Here is an 18,509-nt window from a genome sequence, read left to right as displayed (position 1 = left end):
CAAATGAAGTACAGCAATGGATCCATGTCCATGGAATTTACTGGTCTTATCATGTTACCCCGTTATCCTGAAATAGCCAGCTTGTTATAAAGGTTGAATAGCCTTTTGAAGATCTAGTAGACAATACTTTGCAGGACTGTAGCAATGTACTTCAGGATACTATATATGTTCTATATCAGCATTTCAGGTATGGTGCTGTTTCTCCCACAGCTAGGATTCATGCTTCCAGGAATTAAAGAGTGGAAATGGAATGTTACTATTCACTAGTAGTAACACCCAGTGACCCACTAGTACAATTTTTCTTCCCATCCTTGCGTTATGCTCTGCTGGTTTATAAGTCTTCGTGCCAAAGGGAAGAGTACTTTTCCCAGAAGACATGATTCCATTGAATTGGAAGTTAGGACTGCCACCCCAGCTCCTCATGCCTCTGAATCAACAAACCAAGGAGGGAGTTACTGTACTAGCTGGGGTGGTTGATTCTGACCACCAAGGGGAAATTGGGATTCTACTACATAATGGAGGTAAGGAAAAGTATGTCTGGAATATAAGAGAGCCTTAAGGCATCTACTGGTACTACCATGTCCTGTGATTAAAACCAAAGGGAAACTGTAACAACCCAATTTAAGCCAAAACTTCTAATGGCACAGACCTTTCAAGAATGAAGGTTTGGGGGCATTCTGCTAGGAAAAGAACCACAACCAGCACTAAGGTGCTTGCTGAGGGCAAAGGAAATATGTAATCAGTAGTAGAAGAAGGTAGTTATAAACACCACCTATGACCACCCAACCAACTGCAGAAAGGGGGACTATGAGTATTCATTCCTTATTTTATTATAAATATATTTATTTCTGTGTATTTTTTCCCTCTCTTATCCCCCTTGTATTCTAACATAAAACATATTAATAGTTAACTTTACCTTAAATTATTGAAGTTACAGGATTATCAAGGAGAAGAGTGAACATCACCCAAAGACTTTGAATTCTCTTTGGGGAAAAGGTTAGCACATTTTCAGTTGCACTAGGGTAATTGCATCATGTTAGGTGGCAGTATGACTTTGTTATTGTTTTTACTTGGAAGTTAAGTATAGTTTAAGGAGATGCATATGGGTGCTGGGTTGACCAGATGTGGACTAAAATGATCAGTTTCATGTGTTAACTTGGCTAGGCTATATATTATACCTAGATATTCAACCAAATACTAATGTAGGTGTTACTGTGAAATTATTTTGTAGATGTGATTAATATCTATAATCAGTTAACATTATATAAAGGAGATTGTTTTAGATAATCTGAGTGGTCCAACTTCTAACCAGTTTAAAGGCCTGAGGTTTCCCTGTGGAATTCTACCTGTGTACTGCAGTGTCAGCTCCCACCTGAGCTTCCATCCTGACCTTTCTTACAGACTGCACTAATATTCCCAGACTTGCCAACCTGCCCCCACAACTGAGTAAGCCAACTCTGGTAATAAATTAGATAGATTAGATGGATGGATAAATGGATGGATAGATAGATGATGGATAGATTAGATAGATAGATAATAGATAAACAGATATCCTTCCTACTGGTTATGTTTCTCCGGTGGAACTATAACATAAACCACCTAAAAAAATGTATTGCATCTCCAAGAGTCAGAGCTTGTTTTTGACCCAAAAGGGATGAGGCATGATCCCCAGAACTCCTAGGCAAATCCCAGGAGTTCAAAAGAGTATCCTGATGAAGGAGTGAATTAGGCAGGTCAGGGCAACGCACCTAGATCAGTGTTCTTTTAGGGCATGCGTTCAGATATCTTAGTCCTTCCATGGGTGTTAAACTATACACAATACATTGGAATATTGCATAGCCACTTAAAAATATACTTTTTAGGAGCACCTGACTGGCTTAGTCAGTTAGGCTCGGTCTTCAGCTCACATCATGGTCCCGGGGTCCTGGTATCCAGCCCCACATCAGGCTCTCTACTCAGCAGGAGGTCTGCTTCTCCCTCCGCCTCTTCCCCCCTGCTTGTGCTCTCTGGTCTGTCAAATAAATGGATTAAATCTTAAAAAAAAAAAACACTTTTTATCAACTTTCTCTGAAAGAGGAATATAAAATACATCATTAATTGTTTCTAAGGAGGGAAACCCAGTCAGTGCTGGGGGACAGAAGTGGGAGAATTTTCACTTTTTCTACCTTTGAAATATTTTTTTAAAGATTTATTTATTTGAGAGAGAAAGAGAGAGAGCAAGTAGAGGTGAAGGTGATGGGCTGAGGGAGAGACAGAATCCCAAGCAGACTCCCTGCTGAGCATCCCCCCCTGATGTGGGGCTCAATCTTTCCACTCTGGGACCATGACTGGAGCCAAAACCAAGAGTTGAACACCAATTAAGTGTTAATTAACACTCAATAAACCAATGTTCAATTGAGTTAATTGAACACTCAATTAACCAATTGAGTCACCCAGGCACCCCTACCTTTGGAATATTGAATCATGTAAATGTATCATCTAGACTAGGGATTGGCAAACTATCGTTCACAGGTCAAATCTGGCCCACTGTCTGTTTAAAGTTCTATTGGAGGGGAACCTGAGTGGCTCAGTGGTTGAGTGTCTGCCTTTGGCTCAGGTCATGATCCCTGGGTCCTGGGATGGAGCCCCGCATCAGGTTCCCCACAGGGAGCCTGCTTCTCCCTCTGCCTATGTCTCTGCCTCTCTGTGTGTGTGTCTCTCATGAATAAATAAAATTTTAAAAAATTAAAATTAAAAAATACAGTTTTATTGGAACACATCCATGCTCATTTGTTTATATATTGCCTATGGCAGCTTTTATTCTACAATGGCAGAGTTCAGCAGTTGCAACAACTATATACACGATGTCATATGGCCCATAAAGCCTAAAATACTTAGTATCTGACCATTTACAGAAAAAAAAAAAAGCCCATTTCAATGGAGATTTTTTTAAAATAGAAAGGCAAATTGGCATTAAAAAAAAAGATGCCCCAAGAGAATTAAAAACATACACATGAATGTTCATAGAAGCACTGTTCACAATAGCCAATAAGCAGAAACAAGCCAAATGTCCCTCAATTGATGCATAAACAAAATGTGATATGTTCATATGATGGAACATTACTTGGCCAGAAAAAAACAATGCAGTGCTGATAAACGCTACAACACAGATGAGCCTTGAAAACATTATGCTAAGTGAAAGACACCAGACACAAAAAGCCACATTTGTAGGATTTCATTTACGTGGAAGTCCAGAATAGACAAATTAAAAAAGACAGGAAGTAGATGAGTGGTTTCCAGGGGCTAGGGGGAAAGAGGAATAAGGAGTGACCACAAATGGGTACAAAGTTTCTTTGGGGAGTGATAAAAACGTCCAGGAATTAGATGGTTGTGGTGATGGTTGCACAACTTTGAAAATGCTAAAAGCCACTGAATTGGGGGCGCTTAGGTGGCTCAGTGCCAAATCTGCTTCAGACTCTCCCTCTCCCTACTCACGCATACTCACACTCTCTCTCAAATATTTTTTTTTAAGAAACCAAAACACTGAATTGTATGCCCATCACCAAATACAGGGGATTCCAGAGTTCATTAGGGGGCTCAGCACCTACTGATAAATTAGTTCTCTCCACCACCTCAAACTAGAATCAGAACTGGCCTGGGAGTCAGGAGATCAAGTTCTACACCCCACTTGTCCCCAACATCCATGTGACTTTAGGGAAGTTTCTTTCTCTGTCTGGGCCTTAATTTCCTTCTCTATAATATGGATGCATTTGGACAGAGAGGGGAGCATCTGAAGGGCCTGACTCTCCAGAACCCTTTCTTTCCCCAAGCTTTATTGTCAGACCTCGATAATCCGCATCCTCCTCCTCATTGCTTTCCAATTTCAAAGCACTTTCACATATGTCATTTGATCCTCATAACCACCCTTTAAGGTAGATAGGTATTATTCCCATTTTCAGATGAAGAAATTGAACCTGAGAGGACTTGCCCAAGTTCATACAGTGGGTAAGTGTTGGAGATGGGACTCAGCTCCAGGTCTTCAAATCCTAGATCCTGGGTTCTGCCCACACTATCATACTGTCTTTGCATGTTTAGCCTCTCTCTGGGAACTCAAGAGAGCAATGTCTAGCAGCCTTAGTGCAAACACTATATACCTTTGTTTGGACAAAGCAAGAGAGCAGAGGTGCAGGGATCTAGGGTCTTCTCTGGTTGCTCATGAACCTGTCTATACTGGCACAGCAGCAGTCTATGCATAGAAGTATGCCTCTACATTGGTGTGGACACCAAGGCCATGACATCACAGATATACATAAAGGTACACTTGACCTCTTCAACAGGTGATATAGGGCACTCCTTGTTACCAGGATGGTAGAGAAGCTGTGGGAGGCCAGGACTCAGATTCTGTTCTCTAAGTCCACAAGACTTATTACCTCTCTAGTGAGACCTCAAGAAAAAAGGGGCAAGTCCTCAATCCTTAGTATATGGAAGGAATGAGAAGGGAAGAACAGGGAACTAACCTCCCTTCCCTTGCTAAAGCAGAGGCCAGGAAAGGGAATATCAGTGGAACCAGGGCTTTGCTCCTAAGCTTAGAGAGCTGGGCCTAAACCTTAAGGAATATCAGTGAAACCACTGCTGTCAAACCCAGTTCAGCCCTTATGAGTCACAGTGCCTGGGCTCTAGTAACACTACCAGCTTTGGCAAGTCACTCGCCCTCTATAATTCAGTTTGCTTATCCAAAATGTGGCTAGTGACTGCTGAGTCTAGCTCAGAGGGGTGCTTGGAGGTTTCCAGTTCATAAACAAACTGAAATGTCTTTAAATCTACTTTATGAACACACGGTTTCATTCTTCCACGGCTGGCAAGGAAGAAGGTCCAAAGCTTGAGCACACTTGGGAAGTGACCCACTCACTCCTTTCCAGGCAGCAGGTAATTATGTACAGGTTGGGTAGGAAGAGGGCAGCAAGCCAGACAGAATTGTCTTCAGGAAAGGCTGGGCTGCCCTGGGGTAGAGGGGCTAACGATGTTCACTTACACTCCTTTTTCATTTGACCAACATTTACCAAGCATTTAATATAGGACAAGTGCCATTCTGTGTGAAGATAAGGCAGTGAAGAAAAGAGAAAATGGCCCTGCTGTTACAGAGTTAATCTTCTAGTTGTGGGAGACCTACAAGTAAATAGTAAACATGTCAAGCATTGGCAGGTTCTGTGCTGAATTAAACTGGAGAAGGTTAGTAGCAGTGGTAGAGAGGTGCTGCTTCATACAGGATGTCAGTAGGCCCCTCTGATAGATAACAGGATGTCTGAGTATAGACATTAAGAAGTGAGAGGATAGCCTGGGGGATAGCCACACCTTAGGTCTAGGCTAGTGGACACTAGAATTCTGGAGAGACACAGACACATCCATGGCAACAGAGACAACTACCATGCTGGTTCAGTCTGCCCCCCATTTGGATTTATTCTCCTCTCTTCTTTCCTGTTCCCTATAGATTGCATCCCTGGGTCAGCCTTGCCATCTGCCTTTTGGTTATGTTCTGCCAAAGGCCCCAGAAGACTGAACAGGATAAAAGAGAGGTAGGATATGGAAAATCCCACTGTTTGGCCCATTCTGACAGTGGCTGTGTTCTTCTGTACTATGATGTCCATCTGCCATCCATAGCCCCTTCTAGAACCCATCCTCCCCACAAAGCCTTGCAAGATTAGCCTTCCAGGGACGCCTGGGTGGCTCAGCAGTTGGGCGCCTGTCTTCGGTTCAGGTCGTGATCCTGCGATCTCAGGATCCGGGATCGAGTCCCGCATCAGGCTCCCTGCATGGAGCCTGCTTCTCCCTCTGCCTATGTGTCTGCCTCTGTCTCTCACTCTGTCTTTCATGAATAAATACATTTTTAAAAAAAAAAAAGAAAAAAAGATTAGCCTTCCAGATGTGCAGTGTACCTACCTGTGAAGGGATGTGTCCACAGACACCAGTTGGACGGCCTCTCTCACCAGGGCAGGAAGAGGAGTTTGGGCACTAGAGATAACCATCAGAGACAAAATGTGGACAGTGGCCTCACTCTCATCCCTCAATGCTCTAGCTCTGTCCAATTTTTCATACTAGCGAAGGTAGGAACAGAAATTGGGGGTCTAGAGTCCCTAGAGCCACTGCCCCAGAGGTAAAACCTTCTCCAAGATCCAGCCTACCAACTTTGTACCTGAAGGAATTCATTGTACCTACCTCCAACATTGAATAGCTCGTTGCCCAGTTTATCTCCTTGACTGTACATTTATCACTATTGGAAAGAGCATATTTATGTGTAGGCCTGCTCTACCTGATTAGAATATATGTGTTATGGAAGCTCAGAACTTGTCTTGCTGTGTGACAGCATCCTAGGCTCAAGTACATAAAAATCCAGTAAATGTTTTTGAGTAAGTGGCAATGGAAAGGAGTACAAAGCACCCCTGCTCTCTGATACTCCCACAAGGATTGTGACAACTGCTTGGTACCAGGGGTGGGCAGATACTCTCAAAAGTGCTGCCCATCTCCTTAGGTGTGTGGGGGGAGGAGCCCTAGAGCAGGACAACCAGGATAACCTAGGAGTCGGAGAATCCCTTGGTTCCACCAAGATTGTTTCCCCCCTTTCTAGAAATCCCCCACTTTTCCACTTCTAAGTAGCTAGAGCAGAACTTACCGGATATAGTGTGCAGGTCTCAGGAAAGCACAGGAGGAGTAGGAAGGCTATGAACTCCTTGGCCAAAGGTTCTAAGAAGCTAAGCTCCTTCAGGTCTAAGCAGCAGCTGGAAAACTGCCATCTGGACCTGGGGCTGGAAACTGGGAAGGCAACATCTGTACCAAAGACCCAAAATATGGCTCACCTGGCCATCTCTATTAAGGGACCTAGAAAGCCTTGTAGGTAAGTACTACTGGTTAATTTTCCTCCCAATTAAAGGGCCTTAGACTAGACCCTACAACTAAGATCTGATTCAGGCCAATCAGTCTCTTTGTCTGGTCTTAACTCTTCAGCCCTCATTCTACTTCACCTTTGATGCACTCTAACCCCACCCATGTGTGGCCCAACTGCCACCAGAGCAATCCTTTTGTTCCCCCTTTCCCCAAAAAACCCAAACAGCTCAGAAGTGCATCAATCGACCTTTAATGTCCAAAAGAGGCATGGATGCAGAGCATAGGAGATGTGGTGGGGTCTGAGCCCCTGCTCCAGAAACGAGGGAGAGATGAACACAAACCAGACATTTCCAACTGGCCACACAAGTCTGGGAAGGCAGGGGGAAACACAGATTTGGACATCCATAAAAAAATAAAACCTAAAACCAAGCACTCAATCTTGTGCCCACTGAAGGGTTTGATATAGGGAACTCATTCACCATCCCAGTACCCACCCTCCCCTGTCAGCATCAAAGAGAAAGCTCGGCACACACTAAAGGCTTGGGGAGGGGACATTCTCCTGCCTCCCCAGGCCCCAAGGATGGACTCAGGGGGGAAAAAAGAAAAGAATGAATGAGCTGGATCCCAACCACCCCCCTCCCAGAGTGCCAACCGTACAGATGAGTTTTAAATGCGATTTACAAGAATCAGCAGCTCAGTCGGCAATGACTCCCCCGCCCCCCCATCCCTGTTTGACCAACAGACAAGATTTCCCCCTGCACTCTCCTTGGAATCTCCTCCCACTAGGGGCCCTGCTCCATCTCCTGATACCTGGGGCTCCACCACTGCAAGACTAATCCCTTCTGAAGTTCCCCCAAAGGTCCTTGCAGCCCTCTATCACTTCCATCCCCACCTCCCACAAGAGGCTGCAACCACCCACAAAGTCACTTTCCCCCACAAAGTCACCCCAAAGTCACTGAGATTCAGTTCCAGGGTAGATGGCATCATGGCCATCTCCTCATGGGCTATCCTCCTAAAGCCTTCTGGGAAGCAGACAGCCATAGGCCAAGTAGTGTCTGGGCCAGATGGCCTAAGGGGCTTGACCACTGTCTTCACCCCCAAAGCAGACACCCCCAGAGGTTTTTAACATAAAGGCCCAATTAGAACTAACCATGTAGGCTACCTACGCATACACCCTAGAGATTCCACACTGTCCTGCCCCTCCCTCCCCTCTACCCCAAACCAAGACACACACATACATACACACAGATATACAGAGGAGAATCAAGGGAGACATTGATTTGGTTTGATTGCTAAGACTTAACTAAGGAACTACAGTCACCAGAAATTCCCTTGCCAGCCAACTAACAGGGGCTGCTTTAAGAGAACTCCAGAGGAATGAGAAAACCGAGGGCTAAGCAGGGAGCAGACAGAAGGAGAGAAGAATGAATAGAGAAAAATCAAGCTAATCCTACCCCCAACATCCTCCTAGCATGAGCTCTGGCAGGAAGAATAAAAGAAGGTAATCCACAAAGACACAGCCCTTACTTAGAAACTCTTCTGACAAAGACAGCAAGACAAGTCTGCTCCCCACTCCCACACACCACAGACAAACACGTCTCAGGGCCCCTTAAAGAATCCACCCCCCACCCCACCCTACCCTCTGCCCCAAGCCGTGGAATCACAGTTCAGTGGAATATTCTCCCTGGTACTAGATCAATCCCCCACCCTCCTTCCTATCCCTCTCTCCTTGCCAACCCTTATGCTGTCCCCTGGAGCCTCCCTGGACCTCCCAAAGCAGCACCCACCACCAGGAGGAGGCGGCTGCACAGTTTGAGTTCCGCCTCCAGAAACCGATTTCTCTCCCCTAGCCCTCCCGTCTTTCAGGCTTCGTTGAGGGCTTTTTATTATATGTAGGGAGAGAAAGAGAAGAGGGAGGGGTGGGAGAGATTTCCTAGTGCAATACAACCAAAGAAAAAAAATTTAAAGTCTTGAAAAATAAACATAAAGCAGCCTTCTTCCCCAGGCAACTAAACAGAAAGAAGTTTGGTTTTGTTTACTGCGACATACACATGAAATCGAGTATACAGTCCATGCAGTAGCACAGCCATTGGAGAGGACATCCTGATGCTGGCCCCAGTGCAAAACAGTCCCAGCAACGCCGCCTGCCATCGCTGCCGCCGCCACTGACACCTTCACTGTGGCCACCTAGCCTGACTTGAAGAGGAGGATTGCAACTTGACCCAAGTAAAAATAGATGAAGTGCTTTGTCTCATGTGTAACATAGCTGCCAAAATTTCGGCCCACGATACAATGCCAGGTAGGGTTGTATTTCTTGTCAAATTCCTAAAACAAGAACAAAAGGGAGAGAAGAAAGGTGATTAGGACAGCTGGAAGATGAGAAATCAGAATAGGAATCTGATTAATTTAGTTATTATTCTCCCCCTCCCCCTCTAGCCCATGGCCTCAGCTCCCCAAACCTCAGGAGCTCAGGTTAAGGCTAGCTAAGACACTCCTTCCTTCATTAATAATGAACACTGCAAAGGCTCCATTATTTCTCTCTGCCACTTTACACCCCGATCATCTCTCTTCCTCCTCCTCCTAGCTATCCTGACTGCACAGCCTACCCTGTGATTCTTTAGCAAAGAGTTGGGGAAGCCAGGGGCAGAAGAGACCACTCCAGAGTCACACAGCATGAGGAAAGCAGAGGAGGATCAAGCCTCCCTGACTTGCCACCTGCTGTCTCCCACATTACTAAACCCGCATTTTCAAATCCCAAAACCAAGACACTGGAGCCAAATGTCAGGAGTACCAGGAAACAGTTCTTTGTAAGTCAACGTTAAAGGCATTCCTGTGTGCCAGGCACTGTGTGGGCTGTAAGAAGCAGAACAAGGACATCAGCCATGAGATCAGGGTAATTCCCTCACTTCTCTCAGGAGCACAAGTTCAGCATCAAAGCAACCTAGGAATCCTTGTGACTTAATCAGACAGGCAGTTCCCTGTCACTCCATGGATGCAGCAGGAAACAGATGGCTCAGCAGATGCACCCTGCCATGCAACAGCCCTCCACCATGGACCCAGCAAAGCTGCCAACCCTGGGACTGTCCCCCAGGTGCTCAACATACAACTTGTTTGGCCTCCTCACAAACCCTACACCAAGGAACTCCAAGAAATATTAGGGAGCAGTGGAAAGGGGATGGGTCATCAAATCCAGCCTTAATGTTGACTCTCAAGACTCTGTATAATATAGGAGGGCCACAGTCACTTCCCTGGGTCTCATTTTCCCCATCAGCAAAACAAAGAAGCTTGAACAGATACAATCTAAAGATTCTTCGGAGAGTCCATGATTCCAAATACTCTCCCTGTACAGGACAGATAAGGCCATCAATTAGGAAGGAGCCGGCACCCCCAGCATCCTTATGGGCTCTGCACCCACTGGTTCCTTATTCAGAAAGTCTCTCAGGACTCCAGAGTTTCCTTTTCTCATCCCACCCTGCCTAAGTAGGAAAACAGAAGTCTGTAAAACTTAAGGATGCCCTACCACCTCCATGGACCATAATACCACTAACATTTAGGCTTCCCTTTGGGATAGAGCTAAAAACATCAAAGACTGGAATTATGCCACTAGTAGACATGAATTTTGACTGGGAATCAGAGGCCCTGGGTACCACTTCCCATTTCTAGCTCAGCTGCTTCCTCACTGTGTAAACCATATTCATTCACCCATTCACTCAGGAATTTTTCAGGGATTAAACCTATTACCCCAATATTGCTCATCCATTTTAAGCAAATTATATATTCCAGCCTACCCTTTTCTTAAGAAGGTGGGGAGGAGATGATGCAAGAGCTAAGTCTTTTTTTTTTTTTTTAAGAGAAAGAAAAGGAAACCTCCTGCATGATAAGGGTTATAATGGGGATATTCCACTTTAAATGATGCAGTTCCCTGAAAAATTTGTATATAATCTTATATTATCTGTTCAAATATCCCTAATATACATTTTGAATAGTTCTGAATTGAGCCAGTTATATTTGTTCCTAAACTTCTCTTCCCAATGCCTTAGAGTCACATAATTATCTGTAAACATACATACACACAAGCACACCTGAACTGAGTTCCTATTAAGAACTCCTAAGATGAATGCTTTGGCAAGAATCACTCCCTAATTTGTCTGCTTTGCAAGCTCCTGGCTTTTGTTTGCATGGGATATACCCGCTTTCCTAAATTCCCAGTTTAAGCCTCCCTGAGGGCACAGCTCAGATGCCCATCCCTACCCCTGACCAAAAGCCACAGCTCTCTTGGTGCACCTTCTTGATATAAGCAGCAATGTCCTTCTCTATGTTGTACTTCTCCATAGCCTGCGTGGCGCAGTCAACGGCATCCTGTTGCATGTCCTCAGACATGTCTGCGTTCTTGATCACTGCCTTCCGGTCAGACATCGTGACACTGCAGAAGAAGCAGAGAGGTGAAGCTGACACCCCCAATGCTCTAAGAAATGAACATTAACAGCTGAGTGTGGAGCCTCAGTGGGAGAGCTGAAAACAGAAGGTGAGGGCAATAGAAAACAAAGACGTGAGGCATTATTAGGAGGGGGAGGTTTTTAAGCTTTTAGCTGAGACCTGGTCCCCAAAATCTGGGAAATACAAGATGGATGGGGAAAAAAGGCATAAAGAGCCATCAACTTTCTTTTATCATTTATGAGGTTTTTCCAACTCTAAATTTATCTATTTCTGATATTTTGAATAGCACCAATTGCCAAAATATTACAATACATCACCTACTAGTTGTGCCTTTGGGCAAGTTACTTAACCTTTGTGCTTTTATACCATCATCTTAAAATGGAGACTTTGCCCTACTGAGGGCAAAGCAGGTGGCATTAACACCTGAACACAATAAGCCCTTGATTTAATGACCATTATTGCATCATTGGTATCACAGTGGAAAGAAGATGGACTAGGAATCAGGAGGCCTGACTTCTGGTCCTGACTATGAACTCTCGCAGTCTTGGACAAGACACTCAGCCTTACTGCATTCATTACTTCCATTTTAGCAACAAGGCTAGCTCTCTTTCAGGGGTTGTTTGTTATAAGATTAATTAAGGTTATATGAGAACATCTGCAAACAAGGACAGTCTACGCTGGAGTCTGCTGGCCAGATTCAGCCCTCCACCTGTTTCTGCAAAATAAAGTTTTATAGGAACAGGCTACAGTGGCAGAGTTGAGTAGTTGCAAGAGAATGCATGGCCCATAAAGCCTAAAATATTTACTATCTGGCCTTGCACAGAAAAAGGTTACCCATGCCCAATGGTGACAGAGATAACAAAAGGTGAGGAATTACTATTTTAAGAGCCCTGTTTCATATCCCGGCTATCTAAGCCACGGCATTCATCCTACAGTAAACAGAATTCTGGGGAAGATCTTGCATGGTCCATCCATACCTGGGATGACAGGGATCCCAAGAAGGCTGGTCAGAACCTACTGAGCAGTCTATAGCTTCCAAGTGCTTTGCAAGAACAGAAAAGACAAGCTACAAAAACCAATCCTCTGTCCTTGATCACAGTCCCATAACACAGATCCCCCACATACTCCCCCCCCCCCAAAAGACTCTGTCACCCAGCCCAGGGGGCAGATGTCGTCATTCCAGTCCTGTCTGATATTAAGGCTACAAAAGGCCTGCCTGCTTAAGGAGAGATTCCCGGTATCATTCCAGGCCACTCTGATCTCTTGAGTCCACACTAGCCGGTGGGCTGAGTGAACCGAAAGGGAAAGCAGAACTCATGATTACTCCTTTATCCTGCACCAGATGCAAAGAAAGCATACGTGCCAGCTGCCAGCCACACAGCCCTTGACCGCACCCAAGGCACCTCAAACTAAGCAGGGCTGGTTCTATTTCAGCATCCTCTGACCTCACAACCCTGAAAGGAAAAGTCAGGGCTTCAAGGAGTATGTGAGCACCACCTGGTGCTGAAGAAAGGTCAGGAGAACCTTGTTGTTCAAGGCCTCACTAGCTACATGACCTTGGGCAAAGCAACATCTTCATTTTAAGAATGTCAAGTTGAAATAAGATAAATGAGGCAACTTCAATGAGTTTGAGCAGATATATAATCAGCAAGCAATGTTCTGATTATAAAACTCTGTATTTGACGAAAACTAGTGTCACCTGGTGGCCTATTCCAGGTTACCACTCAGAAGGGGGCACTGTTTACAAACGCAAGGGTGGGGGTGGGGCCTGGTTAGAGACAGTGAAGTTAAAGCTGAAATTGGCATCGGTTTTCCCAGCAAGCTCACCTGCTCCACTGCCTTATCCCCGAAGTCCAAGGGAACAACTTTGTCACAGTAATTAAAAGCCACCTTACTCTCTACTAGGAGAGCGCCTGCGGTTACATAACGCTGGTCTTGTGACTACAATGCTACGATTCTTTACCCCAGGCCCCCCAGGCGTCCGAGAAGTGAGGCCTAGCCCCAATCTGCCCTGTCCAAGGTGCCAGTGAGAAAGAGATAGGGAGGTGCCCCGTCTACCCCCTCCCTCCTGAGAAAAAAAAAGACCTGGGCCTCCAAAGAGAAGGATGACCAGAGGGCCCCAGGCCAGCTGCCTCAATTAAAAGGCAGGGGCTCCTTGGAAAAGCCAAGAGGGCACTCCAGGACAGCTCCCCTTCCTTCCCTGATCCCGGATTTGGGGACAGAAAAGGCCAAGCCTCAGAGACCTGGACCATCCTCCCCAGCCCCCAACACACACAAACGCTGGTATTTCCTCCCTTGAGATCTCCAAGGGGGCTTATCCCTCCACCATGCCAACCTCCAGAGAGAGCTGCGGCCCCCAAAGAACGGCACCTTGAGGGCATGAGAAAGCATCCTCCCCCCACCTCCGCTCCGGCCGGTCAGCCGCCCTCCCCCGCCTGGCCTGGAGCAGCGCCGGAGTGACTGGGCGTCCTCGCTGCAGGAAGGACGCCCCAGAGGGTGGCGGCGGCAGGAGGCGCCGCGTCACGCCCGAGCCCTCTCCACCCCCTCTCCCTCGGCCCCAAACACCAGAGGAGGCCTCCACGCAGCGCAGGGAGACTCCCGGGACGGGGAGCCGTACCTCTGCAGCCCGGGGCCTCCGGCCGCGCCCGGGGGTCGCGAGGGCACAGGGTGGCGCAGCCCAGGAAGGTGGGGCCCCGAGGGGCGTCACGCAGAAGCCAGCCCCGCTCCGGGCACCGGGGCTGGGCCCCGCGCGTGGCGCCGCACGCGATCGGCGCGGGCCGCCGCCCCGGGAACGCCCCCACCCACCGCTCACCTTCACGGAGACTAGTCCGCGCGGGGCCCCGGGGGAGCAGCGATGGCCTGAGGCAGGGCGCGGGCAGGGGCGGTGTCCCCTCGGCTTCTCCTGCAGCAGCAGCCGCCGCCGCCGCGGTCTCCGGCTCCCGCAGCCCCGGGCCGATGGCTTGCCGCTGCCGTCCGCCCTTCGAGCTTCCCCGGCCGCCCGCGCTCCGCCTCGCGCCCGCCGGCCCGCCCGCCTGCTCCTCGCTGTCGCCTCGCAGCTCCGCTCCGCTCTGCCGCTGAGCACGGCGGACGCGCGGCCCCCCCTGAAATAGCGCCCCGCCCCCGCCCCCCCGCCGCGCGCGCTGCCGTCCGCGCTCCCCATTGGCTGCGTCCGCCCGGCCCCGCACTGCGGGCTTCTCCCCGCGCCGCTCTCGCCCCACATCTTGTTTCCTCCCACAATGCCTCGGGGCGGAGGGAGGGGGGAGCTGAATAGGGTGGGGGGAGGGAGCTGTGGCCTTAAGGAGAGAAAGGAGACGAAGAATGCAGACCCCTCCACCTCGGGCTAGGAGGCCAGGCCTAAAAAGGAATAAAGAGGCGAGGCTTAAAGAGAGGGAGGGGGTTAAAGACCCCAGTCCCTAGAAGAATAAACGGAGAGAGAGGGATGGAGATTAAGGACCCAGGGAACAGATGGGGAAGGGGTAGAGATCCTAACCTGAGGAGGAGGGAGGGGAGGGAGGTGAAGTCATCAGCCTCAGAGGAAAAGACAGGACCCCCCCCTCCCCCCAGATCTGTAGGAAGGAACAGCCCGCTGCGGAGAGGTAAAGGCACAAACAGCCCCAGGGCTCCCCTCCCCTTACATTCGGGAGAAGTCCCTTCCCCACGCAGCTCTGCCTTTGTTCCGAGTCTCAAGGCCACAGGACCTCAACTCCCAGCTGGAGCCCCAGCTGCTGTTTATCACCAGGAGCAAGATGGAGGCAGACCCAAGGCACAGTTGGGAGAGGGGAGGTTGGTCGTTGGCACGCAGGCTCCTGGGGTAGAGGCGACAGAGAGCCGTTTCTGGCCGGTCAAGACCGGAGGGGGAGTGCCTAGAACCCCGGAGAGGTGCGAACCAGAGTCGGGCAGAGCTGTGGGGAGCCTGAAAGCTCAGCCCTTCCGTAGTCCTCACCTTACCGAGGAGAGAACCAAAGCACAGAGAGGGCAGGCCTGGTCCTGGGTTCGAGGCTGAAAAGTGGTGCTTGGAGGCAGCGGCCCCCGCGGTGGCCCAGGAGGCTCTCTGTGGCAGTGTGTGTGATGCCTGTGCACGTAGGGGAGTGCCGGCCCTCCACTCTACCCCACCCACCTCCAGAGAACAGGAAATGTCTGCCTTTTTTTCTTCCCTTCGGTTTCACAAAGGAAGTGTCTACCTAAAGGGGTGGTGAGAATCTTTATAGGGAGCCATGCAATTGGGCCACAACAGTGAGGATTAAGAAGCTCCCCTTCTCATCGGTTTCCCCTTACTGGCCCAGACCTTGGTCAGAAGTCGGACTTGCCCTGGCGGTGGTACCCATAATTTAATATTCATTATGTGTCAGGGGAAGCCTGGAAAATCATGCCCTCCTACTTCTGCTTTCCACAGCTCTGTCATTTCCCAGCCTCAGCGGGCATTTCAGAGAAATAGGCAAGGCCTGATGTATCCCTTCACACTTAGGGTATTCTGATGTCAGCCACAGTGTGAATGAATGGGGGGCGGGGCACTTGTGGGCAGAGACGAGGGGATGAAGGAGGACACTCTATCACCTCAAGGCTTGTGGAGAGCTGATTTCATGGATTACTGGGAAGAGAAGTCGTACCCTCTTTCTCCAATGGTCATTAGCTTCCAGCCCCTTCTATGGCCTGAAGGTCAGAACTGCCATGTATGGTCGTGCAGGTTGTTCACTATACAATGACATCCAGCCCAAAGAGCAACCAGGGGCTAAAATAAAGCCTGCACACTACTTGCTAAGTTGTGTGCCCTGGTACAGGCCAGTGCTCACCCATAAGATGCATACTTTCTTCAAGTGTGCATAAAAGTGACTGAACTAGTGGTGGCGCTTCCAAGGCCATACTGCCAACATATAAATCGGCTCTGGGATATTGGGAAGACTTACTAATAGTATGGTTTATAGATAATAATTCATATTTATAAAGTCCTCTGTGTCAGGCTCCCGTCTAAATGTTTTAGATGTATTGTTGCATTTAAATCTGGAACAATTGCAGCAAATGGGTATTACCATCTTCCTGTACAGATTTGGAAACTACCTCTTAGAGAAGTTCAGTAACACGCTCAAGATTACCCAGTTTTTGTCAGAGCAGGATTTAGCCCCAGGCTGTCTGTTCCCAGGACCTATTCTCTAAGCCATTCCACTATCCTGCCTTCTAACAGAGAAAAGAAAAAAAGTGTAGACCGGGGGGGTTTGGCTCTCTATCTGAATTATACCAGCATTTCGTAAACGTATCTGACTCTGAAGTTCCCTCCCCTTTTTTAAGATTTCATTTATTTGAGAGAGAGTGAATGAGAGCACAAACAAGGGGAGGGCCAGAGGGAGAGAGAGAAGCAGGCTTCCAGCTGAGCAGGGAGTCCAATGCAGGACTCCATCCCAGAACTCCGGGATCATGACCTGACCCAAGGCAGATGCTTAACCCACTGAGCCACCCAGGCACCCCAAAGCCTTTTTTTATCCAAACATTTATTAACATCTCAGGGAACTACTATTCAATAGGATACAGTTTGAGAAACGTGTGCTATACTAATTACTGCTATTTACGTGAAATGCTTATTGTTTAATTACCATGCAATGTTAGTAACAATAGTAATTAATATGTCGGCTTAACTTGGTGGACCTTTTTATTTGATGCCACTACAAATTCATGATTGCCCAGTTATCTGTTGTTGCCCAGATGGCAGAACCATGTCTTCAGATTTATAAATCAGAAAGGACTTTCGTTCTTGTCTTATCAGTGGGCCCCATACCCTCTGCCTCCTTCTTTAACCTAACAGTTCTCCAGGGCATTGTGCTTTGGTCACTGTCCAACTTTATTTTATTCACGTTCATGGTTTTTTTACCATAATTCAGTCCTGGTGGCCCCCCTAAATCTCAGACCTCTCTACTGTGAGTATTCCACAGGCTTCTCCGACTCTTCACAAACACACATATAAAGTCTGGTCATTAGAAGCACTAGCCCTGGAGCCAGAATGTCTGGATTCAAAGCTCTTGTCACCTCTCTACCAGCTGTGCAGAACTGGTCAAGCTATTCATCATCTCAAAATTTCATTTTCCTCATCTATAAATCAAGAATAATATCTATTTCATAGTTATGAGAAAATGCATTAAAAACTCAGCATTAAAAAAAAAACCTCTTGGCATGATGCCTCATCCATAAATGTGATTAATAAATGTTAGCCATCATCATTTCTCTTCCAGACTTGTTTCCCTTCCCTGTATTTCTTACCTCAGTTCATGGCCCCATTATCCACCCAGGGACCAAGTCAGGAACCTGCGAACCCTCTTGCCCACCATGTGTCTATCATCACTCAGCTCTTAGTTATTTCTACAGCCCCCATTCCCTTTCACTGTGAATACCCTGCATGGGGAACTCATCTCTTCTAGTTGGTTCCCTGCCTGCAATCCCAGTACTTCCTCCCCAATCCACACTGAACTGATCCATCTAAAATGCAAATCTCCCAGGCACTTCCTTCTTCCCTACTCAGAAAAACAAAACAAAACAATACAAAAACTGTTCTTTCCCATAACTTCCCTCCCCCATCTCACCCTCTACATCCCCCCACCTCCTCCTTATCTGTCCACACTTCCCAGCTCCCTCTTTGTGCTCTAGTAATGTGGGCTACTGCCTATGAATTTCCCCCACACCCAGATTCCACACCTTTGTTCATGTGGTTCCTTTGCCTGTGAGGCTTGTGGTTTTCTTTGCTGGCTAATGCCTTGGTTTGAGTGTCCTCTGTCAAGCCTTCCCAAATCTCAGGTGTTTATCACTAACCACATTCTATTAAACTTGTAAGGCTTAAGTTTGTCTGTAGTTCTTTGCAGGCAGAGGTTACGTCTTATTTATATGTGGGCTGTAGAACCTAGCATAGTTCTTAGAACATGGGAAGTTCTCTGTAAGTATTAGTTAAATTAATTATGCTGATTAGGGTAGGACCTGTGGGATTCCCACAGTGGAGAGGTCAGGACTTAGGGGACCATCAGTCTACATGGTGATAACAACCATGAATGTGAATGAAACTACTACATGGCTGAAAACTATGGGTTCAAAAGACACTTCATCCCCTCCTCCATCCAAAGAACCATATTAGGGCTCTTCTCTTTTACTAGAACTGGCAACACATGCTATTTACACTGGAGCCTTCCCACTCAGAGCAAGTTGCTGGCTGAGGTAAATCATAGTCCATGCTGGGGAAC

General features: G+C 47.5%; 1 protein-coding gene across 2 annotated transcripts; it reads right to left on the bottom strand.

Annotated features, from left to right (window-relative positions):
• Nucleotides 1-2,724: 2,724 nt before the first annotated feature.
• DYNLL2 (dynein light chain LC8-type 2) lies at nt 2,725-14,388 on the bottom strand. 2 transcript variants are annotated; one of them, XM_025996012.2, is made up of 3 exons: nt 14,108-14,388; nt 11,143-11,281; nt 2,725-9,183 (listed from the first exon to the last, which is right to left on the bottom strand). In XM_025996012.2, exons 2-3 carry the CDS (start codon nt 11,272-11,274, stop codon nt 9,046-9,048), a joined length of 270 nt encoding a protein of 89 aa, XP_025851797.1. In that variant the 5' UTR covers nt 11,275-11,281; nt 14,108-14,388; the 3' UTR covers nt 2,725-9,045. The 2 variants fall into 2 exon arrangements, with proteins under 2 accessions (XP_025851797.1, XP_072603668.1); XM_072747567.1 differs by having other exon boundaries at nt 11,110-11,281; nt 14,108-14,379.
• Between the last annotated feature and the right edge of the window lie 4,121 nt (nt 14,389-18,509).

This window comes from Vulpes vulpes, chromosome 2 (genome assembly GCF_048418805.1).
Source record: "Vulpes vulpes isolate BD-2025 chromosome 2, VulVul3, whole genome shotgun sequence".
NCBI lineage: Eukaryota > Metazoa > Chordata > Mammalia > Carnivora > Canidae > Vulpes > Vulpes vulpes.
This window is presented reverse-complemented; position numbering and strand designations above follow the sequence as displayed.